The sequence below is a fragment of the Lissotriton vulgaris genome, chromosome 9 (genome assembly GCF_964263255.1).
Source record: "Lissotriton vulgaris chromosome 9, aLisVul1.2, whole genome shotgun sequence".
In the NCBI taxonomy this organism is placed as follows: domain Eukaryota; kingdom Metazoa; phylum Chordata; class Amphibia; order Caudata; family Salamandridae; genus Lissotriton; species Lissotriton vulgaris.
This window is the reverse complement of record NC_141697.1, coordinates 268,157,843-268,184,579: the sequence shown is the minus strand read 5'-3', so window position 1 is coordinate 268,184,579 and position 26,737 is coordinate 268,157,843. Positions and strand designations below refer to the sequence as shown.

The window sequence follows — 26,737 nt, the reverse complement described above, 5'->3', positions numbered from 1 at the left end:
CTTACGCTTTTCCACCTCTCCCCCTGCTTCCATTTGTCAGTCATAAACTAAAACAGACATCCCTCACCCTAATACCAATTGCTGTAACATTTGCCAACTACGGTACACAACACTGCTGGAGATGATGATACTACCACATCAAATGTTGCCCAACCGACAAGATCTGCTCACACAGGACAAAGGAGCAATACTCCATCCAAATCCCATATCTCTCAATCTTACTATTTGGCTCCTGAAGTCTTAGAATTCGGATATCTAAACTTACCTAAAGAATGTATGGATAGCCTAAAAGAGGCAAGAAGACCCACAACAAGAGCATGCTATGCAACAAAGTGGAAACGGCTTGTTAATTACTGCTATTCAAATGACATTAATCGTATACAAGCATCACCTCAAAACATATGTTACATGCTTCATTTACAGAATGTAGGCTTGGCTTTTATCTCTATTAACTAAACTTCACTATTTAGAATTCCTGTAATTAAAACTTTTTTACAAGGACTTAAGAGTTATTCCACCTCGAGCACCATCCACACCAATGTGGAGTTTAAATAATGTGCTAACAAGGTTAATGGATCCACCATTTTAACCACTGCATACATGCCAATTGCAGTGTCTATCATGCAAACTCGCTTTTCTCATTGCGATTACCTCACTCAGAATAGTAGGAGAAATGCAAGTATTGACTTTAGAAGAACCATTTTTTCAAGTACATAGAGGTTCTAAGAACCAACCCTAAATTCTTACTTAAAGTAATATCGCATTTTCACATGGCACAATCTATAGAGTTACCTGTATTCTTCCCTCAACCAGAATCAGTTGCTGAAAGAGCGTTACATACATTAGATGTCAAAAGAGTGCTAATGTTCTATATAGCTAGAACACAATCTTCCCGTAAAACACAATTATTTGTGTTGTTTTCAAACCCACATAAGGGTAAAGAAATCTCTAAATCAAGTAGTGCTTGTTGGATAGTAAAATGTATCCAAACTTGTTATGTTAAAGCCAGAAGAACACTCCCTATACCCCCAATAGCCCACTCTACATGCAAAAAAGGGGCTTCTATAGCATTTATAGGTCTAGTCCCATAGCTGACATATGTAAATCAGCCACATGGACTGCTCCACATACATGTACAAAACAATATTGTGTAGATGCTATAGCAGGACAAGAAAATGTTGGTCAAACAGTACTACATATTTTATTTCTAACAAAAGCACTAAGCATAAGTTAGTCACCGCTTACAAGGAGAACTGCTTTTTAGTCTATGCGTTACATTATCTCCCCTTGTGTTAGACAAGGGGAGATTAAGTGATTTGCCCAGAATCACAGGATGTTGAGCGTTGTTGCCAAGACAGGAACCTGGTGCCCCAGATTTGAGGTTGACCGCCCTAGCCATTAGGCTACATCCTCTCCTCCTTCCTTACCGGCAGAACTCAGTGGGTCAGACTCTCTCCCTAACCTCTCAGAAACGACAGAGACCAACTATGGAGTGCCCCAGAGCTCCTCCCTCAGCCCCACCCTATTCAACATCTACATGGCCCCCTCGCAACCATTGTCAGGAACCACAGGCTCAACATTGTCTCTTACGCGAACGACACAGAGCTGATCCTCTCCCTCACCAATGGACCCAACATCACCAAACAGAACTTCAAGAAGGGATGAAATCTGTCGCCACCTGGATGAAGAACAGCTGCCTGAAACTCAACTCAGAAAAGACAGAAGTCCTCATCCTTGGCTCCACTCCCTCCACAAGGAACGACTCCTGGTGACCTTCTGCCCTCAGAAATCCCCCCACCTCAACGGACCACGCTTGAAACTTCGGCATCATTTTAGACTCATTGCTCACAGTGAACCGCCAGATCAGTGCTGTGTCCTTGACCTGCTTCAACACCCTCTGTGTGCTTCGAAAGACATTCAGATGGATCCCAACCGAATCCAGAAAAACTGTCATGCCCGCAACGCTCTCGATGCCAGAGCCAACAAGAAACTCCTTTGCAAGCTCCATACTGTCCAGAAAGCCGTAGCCAGATTTATCCTCAACATCAATCACCCATCGCAGTCACATCACCCACACCTCTGCGATCTCCACTGGCTTCCAGTCGAAAGAAGAATAACCTTCAAACTCCTCACCCACACATACAAGGCCCTTCACAGAACCGGACCCGCATACCTAAACAGTCTCCTCTCCTGCCACGCACCAAAAATACCCCTCCTATCAGCTCAGCTCTCTCTGGTCACCGTCACATGTATCAACAAGACCAGACAAGAGAAAAATCCTTTTCGTTCCTCGCAGGCAAAGCCAGCAACATACTCCCCCTGCACCTCCGGCAGTCTCCCACATTGCCCCAGTTCAGGAAGGATCTCAAAACCTGGCTCTTTGGGTGAGCCCAGCACCCAATGGAGCTGGCGCCCTAAGCCATACCCAACGCCTTGAGACACTCATGGGTGAGTAGTGCTTTACCAACCCTGATTGATTGATTGATTGAACTCTTCTTCATGGTCGAAGTCTCTAGCTAAGTCTGAGAAGAAACACAAGAAGTCTCCTCAGCCTCTTCCTGCCGCTCTTGGTCTCCAGGGAAGGTGCAAGGGCATCACGTACCTCCAAGTCTCACTCCTGTTCCATTGAGGAGTAAATTCCAGTTTTGGTTTTGATGCACCCTAAGTTCCCCGGTTCATTGAAGACGTTAGAGTATATTGAAGCCTTTAGAGAAACTGTGCTGCATTTCTTTGGCATGCTTCTGGCTCCCTCTGACGTGCCTTTAGTCAAGATGGATCTGCAGGTTTCTCCAGTGTGTTACCACCAGCGGATTCATCCTCAGCATCATCTGTGCCCCTTAAGCCCACTTTGGATTCTGCACCATCAAATTAGAGGTTTTGTTTTTGGCATCTGACCTCTGTGTCAAGAGAGGTCGGCCGCCAAAATCTGCAACAGTACCTTGGACATCAACGCCGGAGCCGATGTCTGAGGAGGATCCATAACCTATTGTGGTATCAGACTCTGAGCTGTAATCGCCAAGGCTGCTCCCAGTTCCTGATGTGTCACAGCCAGTTGACAATTCCTCCAACTCAGACACTAATTTCATTACAGTGCAGTAGCACACAAACAGTGCCATGACTTTTTTAGCTAAGACTCCAAACAGAGTCAGCCATATGGAGACAACAAAGGAGATGATGGGGAAGAGTTTTGCCTCACCCTATGATGAGAATAACTGGTAGAGCGTTCTACAAGATGCCACTGGGTTAGATACCTCATTGGACAATGGGTTGGTCCCCCATTCCAGAGATCCCGACTCCTCCCTTGCAGACAAGCAGTGGAAGAAAGTACATCCTTTGCAACAGTCATTAGGAGTTATGCTGAAGTCCTTGACCTTCCCCTCTCCACTATGGATGTTAAAAAATGTTCTTACTGAGGTCCTTCAGCCTGGCCAGACATTGACTGAACCTCTTCTACCTTTCAAAGAGGCTCTCACTGATACACCCTTGGGCACATGTGGAAAGCTATGTTTTTGACCTCCATTCAGTCACCAGATGGCATGCTGCCATAGTCTAATGCCAGGCGAGTCGGAGTTTATAACCCTGCATCCAGCTCCTGAGAGTTTGGTTATGCAGGTGTCTACCAGCAGAGTGAATCCTAACAAGTTTCTGACTACTCCCTCTGGCAGAGTTCAAAATTATAGAAATGTTTGTCAAGAGAATGCTATCATCAACCAGCCTTACCATGAGCTTGTTCAAGCCCAGGTCCCTTCTAAAATATTATACTCCTGCAAGGAGATGTTACCGGCAGTCCCAGGGGCCTATAGGTTTCATTGGCTTAAACCATTGAGGATGACCGGGATGCCGCAAAGGTTGTCATTTGCTCAGGCCTATATACCTCTTATTGTCTAGGAAGGGCTATTGGGACAAGCAAAGTTTTTCGGCACCACACATGAATGAGAGCCACAGGCTTCTCTGTAGAGGACCGGGCATCCATAATTTACATACTCTTCAATGGTTCTCGCATGTTTGATGAAAAGGCAGACTTGCCCTGAAGCGTTTTAAAGCGAGTCAAGTGACAGCATGCTCTTTGGACATTTCTGCACAGTCTGGCAATCCTCACAATTGGCGATATGCTCGGGCTTTGGCATATCAATAGCATCAGGCCTCGCCTCATGCACAACAGGCCTCTCAGCTGTTTTGAGTTTGGGCCTTGAGCCTGACAGACAGCAATCAGGTCATCAAGAGCAGAGAACCTCTCAATCCCCTACTGCTCCAGCAACCACTTCAAAACCTCTTTAGTGCACCCTTGGTGGCACACAGCCACCAAGTAGGAGGACAAGTCAGCCGCTTCCATCAGGGGTGGCAGTCCATTACATCTGGGCACGCTCTGTTACAGAGCAGTGCACCCATTTTGATTATTTTGATTAGCCTGATTAATCTAACAAGCTTTGAGTGCACTGTACTATTCTGGTTCCTCAGACCATAGCATCCAACAGGTGGGTTCTTCAGATTGTCCAACAGGACTACGACCTGCTGTACTATTCGACCAGCTTTGTTTGCCACCTACCCCAGAGCAGCTTTCAGAGTACCGTCTGTCTGTTTGTGCCATGAGGTGCAGATGTTTTAGTCAGAGGAGCCATAGAGAGGGTACAAACCCCAGAAGAGGCAATGATAGGTTATTCAACTCTACTGTTTTTTTGCAGAATAAGGAAAAAGGCCTTCCTCCTGCTTTGGATCTTCACCCCCCCCAGTGCCTTGCTATGAAAGGATACACTCAGGATGCTCATGTTAGCCTGAGTTCTATCTGCCATGGATCCCATAGACCGGATGGTGGCGTTGGTCCTGCAGGACACTTATTTTCACATCACGGTCCACTTTCCATTTGCTGTGCGCCCTTTCAAGCTCACCAGTGCCCCTCGGGTGATGGTGGTGGTCTCTGCCTTCTTCGGAGGTTCATTGCTACCAGTGTTTCCCTACTTCAATGACTTACTTTTGAAGGCTGGCTTGCCACAGTCAGTCGCACACCACCTCAATCAACCTGTCAAAGTCACACCTGACTCTTCTGCAGAGTCTTCTGTTCATCTGAGCCATCCTGGATAAAGATTGCCTTTGAGGCCTTTCCTCTGGACTGACAAAGTCCAGGACATTGGGCTGGGATCCCAAAGTTTCAGCCTCTCTCCTGGATCTCGGTAAGGATGGCTGTGAGACCTCTAGGCCCACCAGCCACCTACATCTTGTTCGCCGACCATGCCAGATGGCACATGTGAATTCTACAGTAGGATCTGATGCCTCTCTGTGCCGAGCACCAGGGGAACCAGTCAAATTCCACCTAGGTGTCGGAGGAGACTGAAAGAGAACTTCAGCAGTGGTGGCTGTTTGACTGAAATTGAACTAGTGGAAGACTTTTTTCCCGACCCCCCTCACATTGGATGGTGGTGATGGACATGTTGCTGCTGGGTTGGGAAAGCCATCTGTAAGATATGGAGATCAGAAGACTCTGGTTTCCAGCGAAGCCCCACCTCCACATCAGCTTGCTGGAGTTGCAGGCAATTTGCTTACCGTTGAAGGCCTTTCTGCTCATCGCCAAAGGGAAGCTTGTGCAAGTTCTCATGGACAACACCATCATAATGTGGTACAAGCAAGGTAAGGAGGGGGCCTTGGTCAGGTGACAGGAGACTCTGCGCCTTTAGAACCAACTGAATTATCAGGCATTTCCCACCGGGCAGGATCCTTGAAGACCAGGGCGGACGAACGCAGCCTATGACACCTAGTGGATGACTAATGTCAGTTACACCAGAAGGTGACACAGGGCAATTTCCAGCAATGGAAGGAACCCTGGCTCAGTCTATTCACCACAGCTGAGAATGCGCAATATCAACGCTTTTGCCCGGTTGGGTTCCCAGAAAGCTTTCTCTTTCTGCATTGCGTGGAGCGCCTAACTTCTGTATGCCTTCCCACTGCTACCTCTCCTGCCCCAATTTCTGAATAAGATCAAGAATGATTGGGCCCATGTCATCCTTGTGGCTCACGATTGGGTCAGGAGAGTATGGCACCTGGCCATCTGTCCTCTTTTCAGTCTGTGACTTCGGGAGACTCTGTCGCAGCAGGGCTGCACATCCTACACCTCATTGCATGGAGGTTGAGTGGCAGCAGTTTATATCCTTTTATCTCCCTCCCAAAGTCATTGATGTAATCCTGGAAGCAAGGCTCCCATCTACAAAATCAATGTATTCTGGGCACTGGCAAAAGTTTACAGCTTTGTGCGGCACCCGTCAGAAGGGCCCGTTGCAGGTGAAAGTGTTGGAGGCCTTGTTTATTTTTCCTCTGGCCCAGCAAGGACTTGCAGTGGGCACTTTCAAAGGTTACTTGTTGGTCCTCTTGGACTTTTACCATTTGCAGGATAAGCCGTCCGACGAAATCACCTGTTGTGATGAGTTTCCTTAAAGGTTTTCAACTTATGTTTCTGCCAAAACTCTTCGTGATGTCACAGTGGGACTTAACTTTAGCTCCCACTTTCCTCATGTGTACCCTTTTCAAGCCAACGCACAGTTTTATGTTACATCTCCTGTCCTAAAAAACAGTCTTTCTGGATGAGATAACATATGCACGCTGTGTAAGTGAGCTTCATGCGCTCTCAGTCCAGCAACCTTATACCACCTTTTTATTGGTATCCGCTGCAATCCTGCCACAAGTAATGATGCACTTTCATGTTGTAAAAGCCATTACTCTTCCAACTTTCTGCTCTGTCTCATCCCTCGAAAGTGGGGTAGAGGCTCCATTATTTGTACCGGTTTACTGACACAACATTGATGTAAAAAATATCGATATTAAAAATATCAAGTAAAAAATATCGACTCCAATACATAAACAGGTAAGTACAAAAATATAGACAAAAAATATCGATGTAAAAATATAGATGTATAAAATATCGACTTTTATATAAATATAAAATAATAAATGTTAAATATATTGAATATTAAATATACATTTTAACAAAATAAAATACATTTAATATACATTTTAATAACATAACAAATAAATGTAATAAACAAATACACAATAATGTATACATATATACTTACTTTAAAACAATTAATAAATATTATTTTAAGTTTTTTTAAAGTTTAAAATAGTATAAAAAATACAAATTGATATTAATGATTTAAAATTAAAAAAAACTAAAATCTATAACAAATTAAAACTTTAAACTATTAAAAAATATTTAAACTTACATTTTACAATACAATCAGTGCAATAGTAGGGAAAGTGCTGGATAGCGCAAAGGTAAAAATTGCTATTCCCACTCCAGTAAGTGCAACATCAGGGAAAGTGTTGGATAGCAGAGAAAAACAATTCTATTGACACCCAAACAGTTAAAAAAATATATATATATATCTATTCTACTATTATAAAGAGAGAACTGGGAACCTTTGAGGCGGGTAAACTCTGAAACCACAGCGCCAATCCAAACACCCGATACATCATTGCAATTGTCAGGGTCTGCAGATGGACATAGGCTATATAAAATAAAAAATATACGTTCTTTAAAAAATTTACGATAAAAAAAAGTAGTCCCTTGGAAGTAGCGCCGGCCGCGCTGTGCGTGCTGACATCAGGAGTGCGGAGAGGAGCGGCGTACAGGAGCGCGAGGAGGAGCGGCGGACATGAGCGCGGGGAGGAGCGGCGGACAGGCAGGGAGGAGCGCTGAACTCAGGAGCGCGGGGAGGAGCAGCGGCTGAGGTAGGTGAAGCAGCCGCGGGTGAGTTCTGGGGGACCCACGGACAACGTCGGGCAGGAGGGGGCCCTGAAGCCTGATTGCTCCCGGACAACATCGGGTTTTAGCTGCTAGTATATATATATATTAAAAATATCATAAAAATAAATAAACAATATTTAAAAAATTAAAAATAAAAATATATTAAATCTATAAAAAGAAACCATATTGTAATATTAATTACATATTAACAAGACCTACAAATATTATATAAAATAAAATAATAAATAAAATGTAAACTAGAAAATATTTACAAACAGAAAAATGAATTAATACATAAATGTATTTTTTTATTTCCTTCCCTATAACACCACACCAAAAACAGAACACTTCAACATTTAAAATTAAATGTACTTCCATAATTAACATAAGGAATTAAAAATATATTTTTAAGTAAAAAAACTAATAAACATCAATTGACTACACACACTTTATAATATTCACAACACACTCCTAAATTAAACTATAAAATAATAAAACACAATAAAAACTTATTACTATTAACAACTAATACTAAAGTAATGGGGAGCTCGTTTTTGCCGTCCTTCCCTTGCCCTGACATAAGCTCACAGGAGCCTGCACACCAGGGTAGCCCACCGAGCCCTTGAACTCTCCCCCTGCAACGAGGATTATTGCCCATGCAACATTCGCGCTGCTTCTGGGAGGTAGGTGACTACACCTCCCAGCAAGCCTTGCGCCAGGGATGCTACAACGACGCGAGGGACGCGCCAGGAGGCGCATAAGACTGCCCAGGGGTCCTGGGCCCGGGACGTGCGTGGGCAGCGCCCAGGACAAGGGCGGGCCCGTCCTAGACAAGAAGAGGAAGGGCAGGACCAGAACCCCTGTTTGTTACGACACGTGACTTGGCAGTACTAGCGGGTAAGACTTTTATTGTTCCCTGTGCCTCCTTGTTCCAAACCTCTCCTAGCGAGGATCTATTATCTCCACCACTGGCTCGAACTGTGTACTGTGGAACTCCAAGGACCAGCAGACTGATCTGTCACCCCATTTAGCGAACAAACGGGTTGGGCAGGACAGTGTGGAGAAGGTAACACGGTTGATAATATTTTGTTTTATCTGGTAATTTTGTTTTTTTCCAAGTTTCTAAGTTAATCACAGGTGTATATACCCGTCACTTGTCATTTAGAGCCAGGGCGGAGAGAACTCGGGTGTTAGACCAGCAGGTGGTTACAAAATTGGGAGGAGGGCAGGCCCAGCCAAAGCCATAACCACAAGTGCGCCCCCATTGCTGCCATCACCAACAGCTATAGACAAAATGTTGCAGAGGGCAATAGGGGTGGTTAACTCTGAAATTAAGTTAATGGAAAGGCGGTTATCACTTACACCTGATTTATTCATCCTACCGCCTGATATGGCCGTGACACCAGATACCCCTCAAACCCAGTCAGATGTCCAACCCCTGCCACTTCCACTGGCTGTCCCTTACAAGAAAGTAGCATGCAAGAGTAGAACTTCCACGAGCATTCCCAAGAACGGAAAGCGTAAGCTTCTATTGGAGGTTGTTCCCAAAAAAAAAGAAATGTGGCGAGGGCAATTCAGTCTGTACAGAGGGGGGAGAAGAGCAAGACCAGTCCCTAGGTAGAAGGCTGACTGACACTATAGACCCAACCTATCCGGCATGGGCTTGGATGACAGATCTGCAGAACAACTTGAGGTCCATTATCATAGAAGAAGTGCCCCCCCTCCCTTATTAGGCACCTAGACAGATTGAAGAAAGCACTGCCAATAGGGGAAGCAAGACTTATTGACTTTCAAAATCATTCTTCCAGCAAGCCGGGGAGATGGATTGACATGGGCTGCTAGGCGGATAGTGTGGGCCCAATATCCCTGCCCGGGGTGAAGACGCATGCCCTCGAGGGTCCTTCCAACAGACAAGAGCCTGGGGATCAAAACGATCTTATGCACCAGAAGCAGGGGTGTTAGCCTCGAACCCAGAGCTACAAATAGGTCTTCCCCTCCCAGGTAGCGAGATAAACCCAGCACCCAAGACCAAGTTATTAATAGGAAAGTTAGTAGGCAACAGGCAAAAGAATCCAGTGAGGGGAGACATGCCTACCCAATCAAAAACCTGCCCAACATAAATCTTCCCCCTCCATGCTCCCCGTATGTAGCTGTCTTGACAAATGTTCCGCCAATTGAATCCAACTCAAAGGAAACCCAATTTGAGCTGAGCAACAAATGTCTGTTCGGGCTGGCTAGACACAAGCATTTTGATTATGCCAGAGGAGGGGAGATATTAATGGTTAGAAGCTTGGGGTGGGTAGGTAACCGCAGAAAGAGCGAACTGGGCGAATGTGTAGTCATTAATTTTAATAACCCTAACACTGTCACCAATTTACTCAAAAAGACCCCTAACTGCTATAATCCTTCAACATGTATGAGTCTCTGTTCATTGGATTTTTTCTATTCACAACACCAATCATACCCTAGAAGTTGTGTACCACCTGTACTCCCACTAAAGAGAGACCTGCGCTGGCTACCTGTCAACAAGAGGATAACCTTCAAGCGGGAAACATCCTTTACAACGCAACTTTTACCACGCAGTGCCTTTACGACGCAACTTTTACAACGCAAACCATTACAACGCATTGCGCTGGGGGGCACTCTAGGGTAGGGAATAGGTTTAATTGACTATCCAACACCTTCCCTACTATCCACGGGGACTGGAGTTGGAATAGTAAATTAAACTATTCACTATCCAGCGCCCCAAAGCACTATGCGTTGTAAAGGCATGCATTGTAAAAACCACGTTGTAAAGGCATGCGTGGTAAAAGCATGCGTTGTAACGTCATACATCCCCTTCAAGCTCCTCACCCACGCATACAAGGCACTCCACAACACCGGACCAGCGTACCTCAACATCGACTCAGCTTCTACACCCCCACCCGCCAGCTCCGCTCTGCAGACCGCGCCCTCGCCACTGTCCCCAGCATCTGAAGAGTGACCGCCGGCGGCGGATCATTCTCTCACCTCGCCGCCAAGACATGGAACACCCTTCCCATCCTCCTACGGCAGACCCAAGACCTACTGACCTTCAGAAGACTCCTCAAGACCTGGCTCTTTGAACAGTAGCGGCAACCCCTCCCCCCCCACCCCCGTTGCGCCTTGAGACCCCCATGGGTATGTAGTGCGCTTTATAAATGCTATGATTGATTGATTGATTGATTGAAAGGGTTCTTTCAGGAGGGAAGCTGGGTTGCCCAAACTAGGTTCCCCCATTTCAATATCCCCGTGAACAACAGATATGGCTGCCTTGAGGAGTTAGATTGGTGGAGGAACCTCCTAAGGGTGTGGATCTAGATCCGGCTGGTCTCGACCCAATGGGTAAAGAGGGTTGCGGACCAAAATGTCCTAACAGGGGTAACAGTTCAATCCTCTCTCTTCGGATTGATCCGTTAGGAGGTAGGATAGAATCAAGTGGGATCCTCCATTGTATTTCCCCTGTTTTTCCAGGCTCTGCAAGAAGAGAAGGTCAATCGAGGAGGGCATCAGATATGCAGTGTGTGGTTCACACTGGTGAACCGCACCCTTACCATGCTAGTGTTTCTGAGGTTGCAGGTGGGGAAAGAGGGCAAGTCAGTGGGATAAGGATACTTTCGTGGTAATCTGGCAGGTATCAAAAACAAACTGCCCTGCCCTGACTGGGGAGATTTTGTTGATGAACATGATATATGATTCTTTCAGAAGACATGGGCGAGGAAAGATTTCCAGCGAATGGGTTTTGCCCCATTTAACATTCTGGCAACCATGGGGAGGAGGGGCAGACTGTCGGGTGGCCTTTACATCTGGGTAGGTACCCACCTAGGCTGTAGGGCGGGGCAGATGACAACACCCACAAATGACGTTCAATGTGTCCTGCTCTCCTTTCCCTCAAAGACGAAAATCGCCCTAATCAAAGTGTATTCTCGCCCTGTTAATAACAGCCAAGAATCTGCCGCAATCGACCACCTGGAACATTTTATTCCCACCCTGGACCCAGAGATATAGTTGATTGAAGGGGGTGATTTAATTTGTCATTTTGAACCCCTTATCAACCCTAATCATTCTGCTTCCACTGAAGAAGATCTTTATTAGTCTATACCCGATCCCCTGACCACCCCAACTAAAGTATGGTCACCATTGGTAATGCAACTCAACTCACTTACCCTAGCTCTATCGCTCAGGGCGTGCAATGGACGGACTAAATTCGGTCAGCTAAGTCAGCATACATTTAATAGAGCAGTTCAGTCCTTCCTAATTGGTTACACCATGGTAGAAACGAGATTTTGGGATAAGGTCCTTGATTTTTATATTACTCAGAGGCAGGACAGCGACCACAACACCCTGAATCTGACCTTAAAACCATGGGACCTTGGCCTTGCTAAACTCCCTTCTACCACCACAAACGGTACAGGTTCACTAACCTTAACAAACAATAGAAGAAATGTTAGATGGGGCTATATACAACAGTCACAATCCATGCTGGCCAAAGTTTACCAGCTAGCAAGCCCAATGATATCCAAAATGTGGGAGGCAATACAGATGGAGGGGCCCATTGTCGATCTCAAAAAGGTAGGGAAAATACACACCGATCTAACCACAAAAATTGCGGATGTATTCTTCCCCGCTGTCCGCAGGTGGAAAACTAACAGAAATAAATGCTCCTGGTTTAACGACAAATGCCGCAAGGCCAAGAAGGACCTCCTGGATGCGGTGAAGGTGAAGGACAGGACACTAATCAAACTTTCCAGGGCTAGGTATAAATGGACCACCAACCAGGAAAAAAAAACCTGGGAATTGGAAAGGTGGGAAAGTCTCAGAATTGCCCTTAACGACAAAGACCTGATAACCTTTTGGGCAATAGTAAGCTCGGGCGACAGGGAAGGGAGATCGGCAATAGAGCCTAACATAGCGGCCAAAGCTTGGGAGACCCACTTTGGGTCCTTGTATGCCATTGGGGATGGTGGCCCGTTAATCCCACTACTACCAGTATGACATCGGAGGACCACCTGGCGGGGTTCTCAGAGATTACCATGACTGAAGTGGGAAATTCCATTAATAAGTTACACTCCAATAAAGCACCAGGTCTAGATAAAATACCGGGGGACCTTTTCCAGGAAGAACCCAAAATATGGATACCATGCCTGGGTGCCCTATTTAATGCCATCCTGAAGGGTTTGGATCCCCCTGATACCTGACGTGGGGCGGAGATAGTGCTCCTATTCAAAAAAGGTTGTCCTCTCTCACCCTCCAATTACAGGCTGATTAGTTTAATTGACATCACCCAAAAACTTCTTGGGCAGTTGCTTTTGGACCATCTCCAGGGTTGGATGGAAGAAGAACAAATACTCAGTCCCTACCAGGCCTGCTTCAGATCAAATATGTCAACCGTAGACCAGATATTCAGACTACAACTTATTTTCTGGAAAACGGTGACTATAGACGGTGGCAGCCTCTATCTTAAATTTGTTGATCTGAAGTCGGCTTTTGATCTTGTCCCCCGGGAGAAACTCTGGAAGGTGCTGAGTGATCTTGGGATTCCTCCCTACCTTCTCAACGGTATAGAGAGACTCCACCTGCGAAATTTTGCCTAAGTACGTTCGGGAAAATACGGGGAACTTACTTCCCATTTCCCTGTTGAAAACGGGGTCGGACAGGGATGTGTTCTATCTCCTACCATAATTTGTCTTTTTATTACCGGCCTTGTTGACCGCCTTATATATATATAAAGGACAACCATGCTCCAAAGCTAGTATCGGGGAGGGTGCCTGTGCTGATGTTTGCTGACAACACTCTGTTACTTTCAAAAACATCAATGGGTATCCAGCGCACTCTTGATGGCTTCGCCAATTTCTGCAAGTTGCGAGGGCTGGAGATCAACTTAACTAAAACTAAATACATGGTCTTCAATCCCCCAGCATGACTAGGCCAAACCTTAAATGGAACTCCTCTAGAAAGAGTAAAGATATTTGACTACCTGGAAGTTACCCTGTCAGAGCACTTTGAAAGGGGGCCCCAGCTGGCCAAAGTAAGACTTAGGCTAACCCAGACAGTGGGCAGTATAATGAAATGCATTGAAGCTCAGTCTTTAAACCAGCCACCCCTGTGGTGGAAATCTATAAAGCACAAGCAAAGGGTGCCACGCTATACGGGGTGGAGTAGTGGGGGCATTCCTCTACCACCAACCTGACGAAGGTCGAGAACAATTTTATGTGGCAACTTGTTGGCCTACCTCGTAGTACCCCCTTATTTCCCTCCGCATGGACATGGGTATCAGCCCCCTTGATGAAGCGATTGCCCTGAGACCCCTAACATTCCGGAAGAGGGTATGGGTGACCCCAGAGTTGTCCGTCTATAGGGCTGAGTTAAATGAGCTCCTGACCATCTGTTCCCCAAGAAACTCCCTTGACTTTGCCATATAAGGGACCTTGACTTTAAGTTAGGCAAGCCGGGCCTCTGGAGAACTCCTGAATTATCATGTGCTATGGTTTCTAGGCTAGAACTAGTTAAATGCTATAGACAATTTAATTTAATGTCTCTAGAAGAAAGTGCCACACGTGGTCGTCTGACAGCAGAGTTTTTGTTAGTTAAAAACACATACAGCAAGGAACATTTTCTGGATTTTATTCAACCCCCTTTGGCCAGGAAATTGTATGTGCAATTTAGATTAGGGACCCTCCCATTACAAGCGATTACCAGCAAATGAATGGGCTAAAGACCAAAAGGCGGATTGTCCTGCATGTACTTATAAGGTGAATTCTGAAATACACGTCCTGTTCCTCTGCCCAGCCTATTGGTTGCTGCGCAAGCGCTAGCTAATCCAGCTTTTTAAGAACCTGGGCTTTGTGCTGCTGTGCAGAGGCTTGGTGAGTTTTAAAGCACGACACCCATTCACCAACAGTCTTTGCTGTATCCCGATTTTTACATTGTATGTGGCATACCCGACAAGCTATCTTTAAGTAGAACCTCTGGAGAAGTAGAAATGTACTGAAATTAGACAGGTTTAATAACTCTATCCATGCTTTGGGTTCACTGTTCTAGTCTTATATTTCTAGTTTTGTAATAATTTCAGAGCGTAGCCCTCCTCCAGGTAGCTGCTTTTATTTTATTTTAATGGGCTGAAGATTGGATCATGAAGCTTTTTACTTCTCTGCTAGATTTTTAACTCCTGTGTGTCCAGCGTATTATTATTGTTCTTACATATGAATTTGGGAAATCTAAAACTTTCACTATAAATGTATAATATTTGTTTTATTGCTACCTGCACTTTGATGGCCCTAGTGGCCGAAATAAAGTTATTGAACAGAATAATAAAGTAATTAAAATGTCTTTAATACCCACCATTTACCCCTTTAAAAGTAAAAACAAAATGCAAAAAAATAAGCAATTACCCAACATAAATAACAAATAATTTACATGAAATAACAACTATATATTAATTAATTAAACACAAATTACTTCCCACCCTTTACCGCTATAAGCATCACAACACACACCTAATTACCATAATATGGTTTTAAATAATTTAATATCAATTTACAAAAATGAATAATAAAAAAATAAACTACTTAACACCCTTTACCCTATACACCCCGAAACACACGTAAAATTAATTACAGAAATACCATGATTAATTACCAATTAACCGTCATTAACAACCAATTATTAATTCATCCAATTATTAATTCATCAAGTAAAAAAAATTACTTCCCACTCTTTACACCTATAAACACCTCAACACAGACCTAAAATTAATTACACAATTACCATAATTAATTACCAATTATTTGAAATTATTTAACCAATTATTAATTCATAAATAAAAAATAAATTACTTCCCACCCCTTACTCCTATAAACACCACAACACACGCCTAAAATGAATTACACAATTACCATAATTACCAATTAATTAAAATTAATTACCCACCAATTATTAATAATAAATTATTTTACACATTTAAAACTATAAAATCTCAATTAAATATATATGAATAAATAAACAATAATCAATTATTTTAATATATTTAAATTACTTCTCACCCTGTTCCCCTATAAACCCACAACCCGCTACAAAACTAAAAACGCAAAATTCAAATAAAAAAAAATAACTGATGAAAATGTAACAAATATATTAAAAATACAAACCATTCTTATACAAAAAAATATATAAAGTATATAGTAAAATACATAAAATTAACTAAAAAAAATGTTTTTAACTATATTTTTGCATACGATGTTAAACACTATATTTTTTAAATCTATTTTACTTACCTTAAGTCGATATTCTTGACCACTATATTCTTGCTGTCGATATTTCTGAACCACAATATTTATTACTCGATATTTGTGCAACTCGATATTGTTTACTCTGTCTGGACACTTGTGAACCTTCGGACCAGGGTTGAGTCTGTACTGCGGGGTTTTCGAAAAGATTCGCACACACGGGCTCTCTGGGTAATGCAGGTTTTATTGCTTTGTACAAACGACGTTTGCGAACAGGCACTCTATAAAATGGTAGTGGTGGGTCCGCCTCCTCCGTCCTGGATCGTCCTCCTGTTGCTCTCCTGTCCCAAGGTCTCCTGGGTGTCGTAGGCCTTTTCCCCGCCGTCTCGCTGGTCTCTTTGCGCCGGTACCCCAGAGAAAAAGGAAAGAGAAATGTCCGTCTCAGTAAAGGTGCTGGGAAAAACGTCTCTCAGGGAAGGGAGTGAGGGGAATCACACGTGCAACCTTCAACCCTGACTGTGGGATGTGAACCCTTGTGAAACCATCAAGGGTGTGCAGGGGTGTTTTCTTTTTATGAGGGCTTCCCTCGTCTACCACCACCCCACGCTGTGTTATCGGACCGTACCTGGGTGAGCCACACTTCCGTGTTAGTGTGGCTGGGCGATGCGCGTCCCGCAGAGCCCCCTGGCTTCCCGCGGTAATCCACCTCAGGTTCGTTGTCTGGTCCCGTCGCCGCCTTCCTTGTTGGAGTCGTCCTGTAGCTCTGCCTCGTCTCAGGTTCCGTCCGGCTCCGCCTTCCTGGTCTCTCTCCGCTGTCCCCGCCGTGCCTGGGATGATCTTGTTGTTCCTCCTCCACCTCCGTCCTACTCTCTCCGTCCTCCTCGTCCTCCGACCTCCGATCTTCCTCCGTCCTCCGCTCGTCGTCTTCCTCCTCCGTCCACTCCGCTCCGCTGTCTCTCCACTCGCTCCACCAACCTCCAACTCCGCCTCCGGGTGTCTCGCACACCTGGCTGGACTCCGGGATGGGCTTTACGTCGTCAGGGAGGGTGTGGCGCCACTCCGACTCCGTCCCCTTAAAGGTGTAGTCCCGTAGGTGCACTGCTTCAGGTCGTCTCCGTACGACGTCGGGGGTGTTCCACGCCTCTGTATGCTGGGAAGAAAAGGTAGACACATTACTAGGCATACCAGGGGGGCCCTCGTCGGGGTCCCCCGCGTCACACATCCCCCCCCTAGGAATCTCCCGATCGGGGAGAGGATACCGAGAAAGAAAGTCCGCATGGACGTTCTCGGCACCCTTCTGGTGTCGGACCTGAAACCGAAAAGGTTGTAAGGCCAGGAACCACCGCATGACGCGAGGGTTGTTCGAAATGTTCCTCGCCATCCATATGAGAGGGGCATGGTCTGTGTACAGCAGGAAAGACCGCCCTTCAAGGTAGTAGTGTAGCTTGTCCACCGCCCACCTGATGGCCAGGCACTCCTTCTCAATAGTCGGGTACCTAACCTCTCGAGGAAACAGCTTCCGGCTGATGTAAAGAACGGGCCGGAGGCCCCCCTCCCCGGTGTCTTGGGACAACACCGCCCCGATACCAAAGTCAGAAGCATCCGTGTGCAACACAAAGGGCTTGTTGAAATCGGGTGACGTAAGAACCGGCCTGGTGGTGATGGCCTTTTTAAGAGTCTGAAAGGCTGTCCACATGGCCGGTGTCGGGTTGTGGAAGTCTGGGCGGGTCTTCGTTTTCCTGAGGGTATCGGTCAGGGGAGTCGCGACCTCAGAAAAGGAGGGTATAAAATGTCGGTAATACCCGACCAGGCCCAAAAAGGCACGCATGTCCTTTAGAGTTTTCGGAAACGGGGTTTCCGCGATAGCCCGCACTTTTTCCACCTGAGGTTCAATGATGCCATGACCCAGAAGGTACCCCAAATATTTGACTTTATGGTACCCGATCCTGGACTTCTTGGAGTTGACATGGAGACCCGCAGATGCGAGTAAATTGAACACGGCATCCAGATGTTGCAAGTGAGTCTCCCAGGAGGGACTGAAAATGATGATGTCATCAAGATATGCGGAGCAATATTGATGATGCCCCTGTAGTACTGTATTCATAAGTCTCTGGAACGTGGCGGGAGCCCCGTGTAGACCGAAGGGCAGAACCGTAAATTCGAACAGCCCCTCAGAAGTGGCAAAGGCTGTTTTTCTCCTGTCCTCTTCGCGCAGGGGCACCTGCCAATACCCCTTTGTCAGGTCCAGGGTACTAATATATTTGGCCTCCCCGAGTTTCTCGATGAGTTCATCGATCCGGGGTATGGGGTATGAATCAAAAGCTGATACTTCATTTAATGCCCGGAAGTCCATACAGAAACGGCTGCTGCCATCGGGTTTAGGCACCATAACTATAGGTGACGACCACTCACTCCTGGAAGGCCGTATTACCCCTAACCTGAGCATTTCTGCCACCTCTTTCGCTATGGCGTCCCGTTTAGCCTCTGGAATCCTATACGGTCGTTGCTTGACCACGGTACCAGGAGGCGTCTCAATTCTGTGCTCTGCCAAGGTGGTTTTACCTGGAAGGTCGGAGAAGATGTGTGCGTATTTCCTCAGAACCTGACGGAGCCCCTCCTGCTCTCCTTCATATAATTCCTCACTGATAACCAAGTCATCCATCGTGGTGGAGGGGGTTTTTATGGGATTAATTACCAGACTTGCTGCCACCGGAGGCGTTCCAAGCCATTTTTTTAACAGATTTATGTGAAAAATCTGGGTCTTTCTGGTGGTGAGACGGAGCCGATAGGTCGTTTTGCCTATCGTCTCGATGACCTCATAGGGGCCCTGCCACTCGTTACTGAACTTTTTGGCCATTGAAGGCAGTAATACCAGGGCCCAGTCACCGATTTTTAGCGACCTCCACTTTTTTCCCCTATTATAGTGGGTCTGCTGATGTTTCTGGCTGTCCTCCAAGTGTGTAAAAGCGAGTTCCCTGATCTTTCCTAATTTGTTCCTCAAATTCGAGCTGTATTCGAGAAGAGTTCTGGTTTCTCCGCCTTGTTCCCTTTCCCACATATCTTTTGTCATATCCAGCAAGCTCCTGGGTTGTCTCCCATAGAGCATCTCGAAAGATGAACACCCAAGGCTACTTTGTCGCTGGCCTCTTATCACATACAGGGCTAATGGCAACAATGAGTCCCAGTCTGAGTGGTTTACCTCCACCATTTTTTTCAGGACCGTTTTTAATGTCCTGTTGTATCGTTCAACTAACCCATCCGTTTGCGGGTGGTACACGAACGTCTTAATCTGGTGTAAACCCAACATTTGGCAAACCTCCTGCATAACCTTGGACATGAATGGGGTCCCCTGGTCCGTGAGGATCTCTTTAGGGAACCCCACTCGAGAAAACAACTCAAGAAATTTGTCGGCAATGTTCCTGGAGGTGGGTGATTTTAAAGGAAACGCCTCAGGAAATCTAGTGGCGTAGTCCACAATAACGAGAGCGTATCTAAAACCTTTTTTTGTGGTGGTTAAGGGGCCTATCAGGTCCATCCCCACTCTCTCGAAAGGGGTCCCGATGACTGGCAGAGGTTGTAAGGGTACTGCCGCAGGACGTTGGGCATTCTTCCGTTGACAAAGGTCACAGGTTTGACAATGTTTTTTTATATCGCTATAGATACCGGGCCAGTAGAAGTTCCTGAGGACATTCTGGGTCGTTTTCTCACTCCCAATGTGTCCCGCCAGTAGGTGGGTATGGGCATAGTACATTATTTGGTCGCGAAAACAGGCTGGTACCAACAGTTGCATCGGCTCATCCTTAGAGGCTAGTCTATACAAAAGATCATCCTTTATCACAAAACTGGGGTAGGAGGGATTAGGATTGGTTAAACCGACATGTGCCTGTTCCCAAGCATTGATGAGCGTCTCGTCATTGGCCTGGGCGAATCGGAAGGACCTATCTCCTTCCCATGGACCTGTGGATAACAAGTTGTTTACTGTTTCTCCCTGTTCACTGTCTCGGCATAACTGGCCTTTGAAGAGGTTCAGGAAGTTCGGATTATCGGTGCCCAGGATCAAAGGTTCGGGTAGGGTATCCATTACTCCCGCTTTTACTACCATCTTTTCCATCCCCTCTAGACCTAGGGGAATGTTAGCCACTGGGTACTCTTTCACATCCCCGTGTACGCATTTAATATACACACTGTTCTCCGGTACTAACTGTGTTGGTGTCACATAAATCCCTTGGATGACAGATTGCTTACAGCCGGAATCCAGGAGGGCCCTGACCACCACCCCATTAACAGTAACACTCACATGGAAGGAGCCTCCTAGTTCAGCCGAATACAACACCGCCTTTGGAAGATAATTAACGTCCATTGGCTCTTCGTGCGTTCTTTTCTGGGGGCACATACGGGCTATGTGGCCCCACTGTCCACAATCGAAACACTGTGGGCCCCGAAAAGGGGGGTGTTCGACAGCCGATGGTCGGGGAAGAGGAGGGAGGGGTCCTGGTTGAGCCCTCACTCGTCGCTCGGGTCTTGTCGGTCCCTTGCTTGGCTTCTCCGGTTCCGCATTGTGAAGACGAGGTTGGGCCCGGGCGTAGGTGGTGGCCATCTCCATGGCCTGAGCCGTGTTCAGGTTAGAATGTTGGCGTAGCCACCGCTGTGTCCCATAGGGAAGGGCTTCCAAATACTGTTCGAGGTATATTTTGTCCATGATTTGGTCTTTGGAGCTCGTGGTTGGTGTAAGCCACTTGTCCGCTGCGGTTTTTAGTCTAAAGAACAAGGTTTTGGGGTTGTCTCCAGCGTGTCCCCTCTCCTTGCGGAACCGAACCCTATAGGCTTCTGAATCTAAGCCGAGGTGATCCAGAATCACAGTCTTGATTTGGGCATAAGGGGTAGTACCATTGTTGTTCGCTACCTGATAGGCTGCCTGTGCCTCTCCACTCAACAATGGTGCCAAGAAAAACGGCCACTTGTCCACAGGCCACCCACAAGCTAGGGCCACCCTTTCAAAATTTGTTAGGAAAGCGTCTGGGTCCTCCCCCGTGACATATTTTTGTAAGGAAATGCCCGCGGGTGTAGGAGGAGCCCTGGTCTCACGGACGGTGACAGTGGAGGGATCTCCCGTAACCCTCATTCCTTCCAGTTGTTGTACCACGGAACTTCGGAAGGTATCCCGGTCCAATTGGGCTGCGGCGAGTTGTTGCTCTACTGCCCATGCCAGTTGTTCTTGGCCCTTCACGAGGGCTTGCAGGATCGCATCCATCGTTGTGTCCTCGATGTTGCTCACTGTTGTGCTGCCCGCATTCTCCACCACTTGTGAACCTTCGGACCAGGGTTGAGTCTGTACTGCGGGGTTTTCGAAAAGATTCGCACACACGGGCTCTCTGGGTAATGCAGGTTTTATTGCTTTGTACAAACGACGTTTGCGAACAGGCACTCTATAAAATGGTAGTGGTGGGTCCGCCTCCTCCGTCCTGGATCGTCCTCCTGTTGCTCTCCTGTCCCAAGGTCTCTTGGGTGTCGTAGGCCTTTTCCCCGCCGTCTCGCTGGTCTCTTTGCGCCGGTACCCCAGAGAAAAAGGAAAGAGAAATGTCCGTCTCAGTAAAGGTGCTGGGAAAAACGTCTCTCAGGGAAGGGAGTGAGGGGAATCACACGTGCAACCTTCAACCCTGACTGTGGGATGTGAACCCTTGTGAAACCATCAAGGGTGTGCAGGGGTGTTTTCTTTTTATGAGGGCTTCCCTCGTCTACCACCACCCCACGCTGTGTTATCGGACCGTACCTGGGTGAGCCACACTTCCGTGTTAGTGTGGCTGGGCGATGCGCGTCCCGCAGAGCCCCCTGGCTTCCCGCGGTAATCCACCTCAGGTTCGTTGTCTGGTCCCGTCGCCGCCTTCCTTGTTGGAGTCGTCCTGTAGCTCTGCCTCGTCTCAGGTTCCGTCCGGCTCCGCCTTCCTGGTCTCTCTCCGCTGTCCCCGCCGTGCCTGGGATGATCTTGTTGTTCCTCCTCCACCTCCGTCCTACTCTCTCCGTCCTCCTCGTCCTCCGACCTCCGATCTTCCTCCGTCCTCCGCTCGTCGTCTTCCTCCTCCGTCCACTCCGCTCCGCTGTCTCTCCACTCGCTCCACCAACCTCCAACTCCGCCTCCGGGTGTCTCGCACACCTGGCTGGACTCCGGGATGGGCTTTACGTCGTCAGGGAGGGTGTGGCGCCACTCCGACTCCGCCCCCTTAAAGGTGTAGTCCCGTAGGTGCACTGCTTCAGGTCGTCTCCGTACGACGTCGGGGGTGTTCCACGCCTCTGTATGCTGGGAAGAAAAGGTAGACACATTACTAGGCATACCAGGGGGGCCCTCGTCGGGGTCCCCCGCGTCACAACACTGTATGGACCATAGGAGAGCACGGAGCTTTTACATTGATCGGGTGATGCAAGTACATGAAAAATGGCATAGAAACAACTCACACCCTGTTACCGAAAAGTATGATTATGCAGGCCGCCATTACTTATTAGGTGCAGAAGTAGGATTATACAAGCCCCAGGAAACTAATCTACAGATTGAAGTTAAAACTGGGGGATGTAGAGGTTGGACATTAAGAAAGGCTAGACTGAATACTGGAATGGCTGCTCACTGGGATTGCTAAAAACGTGCTGAAAAGGAGAATGTTTGTTTATTTTGCCTAGTAAGGGTGACTGTTTGATGTCATTCATCCGTGACTATTTTGAGAAACGTGTTAATTGGCGAAGAGTTGATATATCAAGCTGGACCTATATTTGTCTTTATTAGAGATCTGGTATACAGCAAATGCTCATTTTTGTCAATATTAATATATTTTGTGTGGCTCATTGTACCAGTCTCCTGTCATTTACAAGTGCTGTTAGTAACAGGTGTTAATTTTACGTTATTTTATGGTAGTTAATTTGCTGGCCTCGCAAAAATTAGAATCTGTATTTTCCAGCCACGGACCTCTTCCCTCTTTTGGTGGACTAGGCAATCATGCTCCTGTTAGCAACAGTTAGGGTCCCTTTTGGGTTATTCTTCTTGAATGAAACTACCAAACAAATACAAAATCTGTCCTAGAGCATGGCTTGACCTAGAATGCACAACCGTAGTGCTTGCTGGTCCTATAATTAGCATATTTTTCTTGTCATTGGTATTATATGGAAATTATGCAAAGAAAATATTAAGTCAGCCATGCAAGAGACTTGAAGCTCCATTTGAAAATTATTTAGCATTTTGTCTTTTACTAAGAATTGTCAGCCTGTTCTTTTTAAACAGGCCTTTGTTGTTTTTCAAGGGCAGTACATCTCATAGCTATTACTTTGTACTGAAACGTTATTGGAGTTGGACTTTGTTCAAAGTTTCGTAACTAAACACAGCCTCGAAGTATAAAATAGCAATATCTTTCACACGAACGTCTTCTAGCCTTAGCCTTTTGATAGTTAACATTTTCTTTCTTTTCAGATATTTTTCTTTTTCAGTTTTTCGTAGATATAAGATAATTCCAAGGGCTCATTCATGGTTCCTGTTTAACTTAGTTTCAATGTTTCTAGTAGTCAGTCAATTTATCTACCTTTGACAGCCCGGCTAGTGCTCCTGGACGACACTTCCGACCTCCATTCAGTGACTCAACATGCTAATAAGTGGTTCTTTACTTCCCATGGGGTGGCCAAACTGGCGATTCTTCAAAACTGGAAATCGACACTGATTCCCACCTTACAGACTTGATTGAACAACTTGTACAGCTTGGAATGCTTTCAGTGCCTTGTTTATAAGCTAAATAATAAATTGCAGATATTTGAAGACATTTGGGACTCTTTTTTTTAAGGACAGAAGAGACACAAATGCCCACAAACCCAGGGGGCCTATTGTGTAATTGGTCTTGCGTCATCTGCCACATAGTCCCCTGTGCATCACTCCTTGCTTGGTATATTCCATAGATTCACATGCAATCCATCATCAACTCTGTCCCGCCTTTCGTCTTTCAAAGGTGTATCTAAGAATCACCTGGATTGATGAGTAGTTGTAGAATTCTGAGTCTTTACGAGGAAACACTGCGGGGAAAAAATCTGATTATAAATTGCTAGTAGGTTTTTGTACTGAAATATGTGAAGTTGCACCCTAGACTTTTAAATATTATTATACCAGTTTGTAAATGTAAGGGACTAATGCATGAGAAACGTTTTCACAGGTTAGTAACACTTTCATGTATCACTTTAAGTACCTTAAAGTTTATACTATTTGATAGAGGAGACTCTCTGTCCCAATAGAGCTATAAATTGCTAGACATAGGTTGGTGAGAGCTCTATCTGTCATTGGATCTTTCACCATTAATGCTTTTAATGTAAGGCATCACCTTTCTGTGATAGACCAGATGCTTGGGCTTCAGTATGGATTTTTCATTGAGGAGCTTGTTTGTGAAGTGTCTAATTCGCTGGGGATATAATCACCCAGCCCACAGAGAACACTGTCACAACCCTGGCCGTTAGTTTACATGGCCTTTGTACCGGATGTTTGATACTAAACAGGTGTAATACTAGTACTGGAGGAAGAGAATTCTGTCTTGCAAAGGGGACATAGCTGTAGAGCAGATTCACGTGATGTGCATTTCAAGCAGGTCCCCTCTATGCTCTTCTTTATTTACCCAGTGCATGGTATGTTTGCTTCTGCAGAATGAGTAATTTGCATGCTCTTACAAGACATGTGCCACTCCAGTGTTCTTTTTACAGTTCATCATTTCTGATGTTAATTGCAGGTCGAAGGCCCTACCGTAATGGAGCACTAAGATTAATCGGACGTCTCTCGCTTCTCTCCGAAGAAGACCTCTGGGCAGCTGTTGGCCTGCCTAACCCCTTCTGTTCATCTGACCATCTCTGCCTGCTGGCAAGATTTGGAATGGACCTGGTAACACCCTGAAAAGACCACAGAGTGAGGTTGAGAGAACCATCTGATGCCAGACATCAGCAAGTCTTAGCTCTCGCCTGTCTCGTTTTCAGTTCTTCATTCACATTTCATACCAGCACCCATTTGGGACAATGAGAGAGAATGTGGTCATCCCCATAGACTGGATGTTAAGCAGCTTGGATACTACTATACCAAAGTTGGAAAGTACTTCTTAAAACAATGCTATGCCGGAAGTTGATACTTAATTGTACAGAAGACTACTGTGCCTTCTTCTTTAAAGGCAGATTGGATCTATACCGAAAAAGTGCCCTTTGTAGTGATTCCCTATAATATTCCTGCTCAAGTTTACACAGAAGATGAGGCCGCAGTGTGGTCTCTAAATTGTGCAGCAGAAAACGTATGCTGCCGTTATGCTCATCAACCCTAGATTTGTGCCAAAGGCATGCTTTATTGATGTACACATTTGCCTTAGTCTTGTGAGATTGGGAGTGGTAAATGCAACTGCGATCTCTGTCTCTATAATCTTGTTTTATTCAGGTAGGAGAAATGTAGCAAAATATATTTGTAGATAGGACACCATTCCAGATCCATTTCAAATAGCCTGTGTGGAAATTGCTTGGCATCACAGGGAGCCCTGGCAAATATTAATCAATATGGAGAGATGGCCCGGTTGCCAGCTACAGTTTAGTTGATACACATTGTTGACTTCTGACTGCCAGATTTATGACTACAGAATGATACAGTATAATTAGTTTGTCGAATGTCCAACGGCTGTGAGATGGTATCTGAAGCCTGTGCCTCCCCTTGATGTGATGGGACTATTGTGGGACCGCGAGTACGCATTGTGGAGCACTACGGTTAGGCTAAGACGAGACAAAATGAAGTTCCTTTGATCCTCCTGCCCATCCTCACAGAATTCTCAGGAGATACACCTCTCCATCAAACCAAGGGTGCCTCAGGGCAGTACAGGTATTTTTTTATTCTGAGGACTGAAACATGCTTATAGTTCCACAATGAATTATTTTAGTGTTAAGTTTTTTTTTTTTAAATTATAGTTTGACAAACATGCAATGTTTGGATTTGTGTCTGCTTATATGTTTTGTTGTAATTTCTAGGTCTTTAGCCCTGGATATCCCTGCCTGCAGAAGAAGCGCAGAATAACAAAGGATCCACAGGGATAATAGACTGCCTTGCAATCTACTCACTGGGCCTAGCCCTAAGTGCTGGCATGCGCTCTAAGCCGGTCAGTTTTAAAGAAGAATAATTTGTGCATAATTAATGCATTTATGCAAGCTAAGACTATCAGCTTTACAGTTGTTCAAATGGAAATAGCGTGTTTTGTTTTCATAAAATGCTTGTTTTCATGATTTATTGTAGACTTTGTATGATCAGTTGGTGTGGCAAAAGATTAAATACATGCAGACATTAAGTGCTTCTTTACTGCCATTTTTCTTCTCTGTCAGAGATTTGGAGGGGAAGAAAAGCCTATTTTGAAGGGTACAGCATAACATTTGAAGTGCACAGCATAACACTTCAGTCCCCTCCCTTTGGTCCAGAATAGGCTGGTAAAGGAAGTACACTGAACAAAGGTCGGTATCCGTTTTAGACATTCCCTGAATAATTGCCAAACATGTCAGTGATACTATTGTGTCAGGACAAACTCTAAGGCCCTATCTTGAAGTCTGTTAAACGACTAGTCCCTGATAACCATCTTGGTTTCTCCTTTATATAATCTTCATTAAATAAATGAAAACGGAATATTTGCATCAATGGGGGACATCAGAGAACCTCTTACTTCAAAGAGAACACTTTATCTAAACTAATTTAATGTTTTTTGCCTTGTTTATTAAACACAAATTAAAAGTAAAT

The 26,737-nt window shown here is 45.6% G+C and overlaps 1 protein-coding gene across 2 annotated transcripts in view; it reads left to right on the top strand.

The window, feature by feature from the left end:
- Window positions 1-26,297, top strand: part of ANGEL1 (angel homolog 1) — a 377,662-nt gene extending 351,365 nt beyond the window's left edge. Inside the window, exon 11 of one of the 2 annotated variants that reach the window (XR_015299914.1) lies at window positions 24,720-24,815. Coding sequence is in view for 1 of the 2 variants with exons in the window: in XM_086937537.1 (XP_086793663.1) it covers window positions 24,720-24,880 (161 nt within the window). In the remaining variant the exon portion in view is untranslated. Of the gene's footprint in view, window positions 1-24,719 lie in introns of both variants that reach the window. The other variant, XM_086937537.1, reaches the window with a different exon arrangement.
- The last annotated feature ends 440 nt before the right edge of the window (window positions 26,298-26,737 follow it).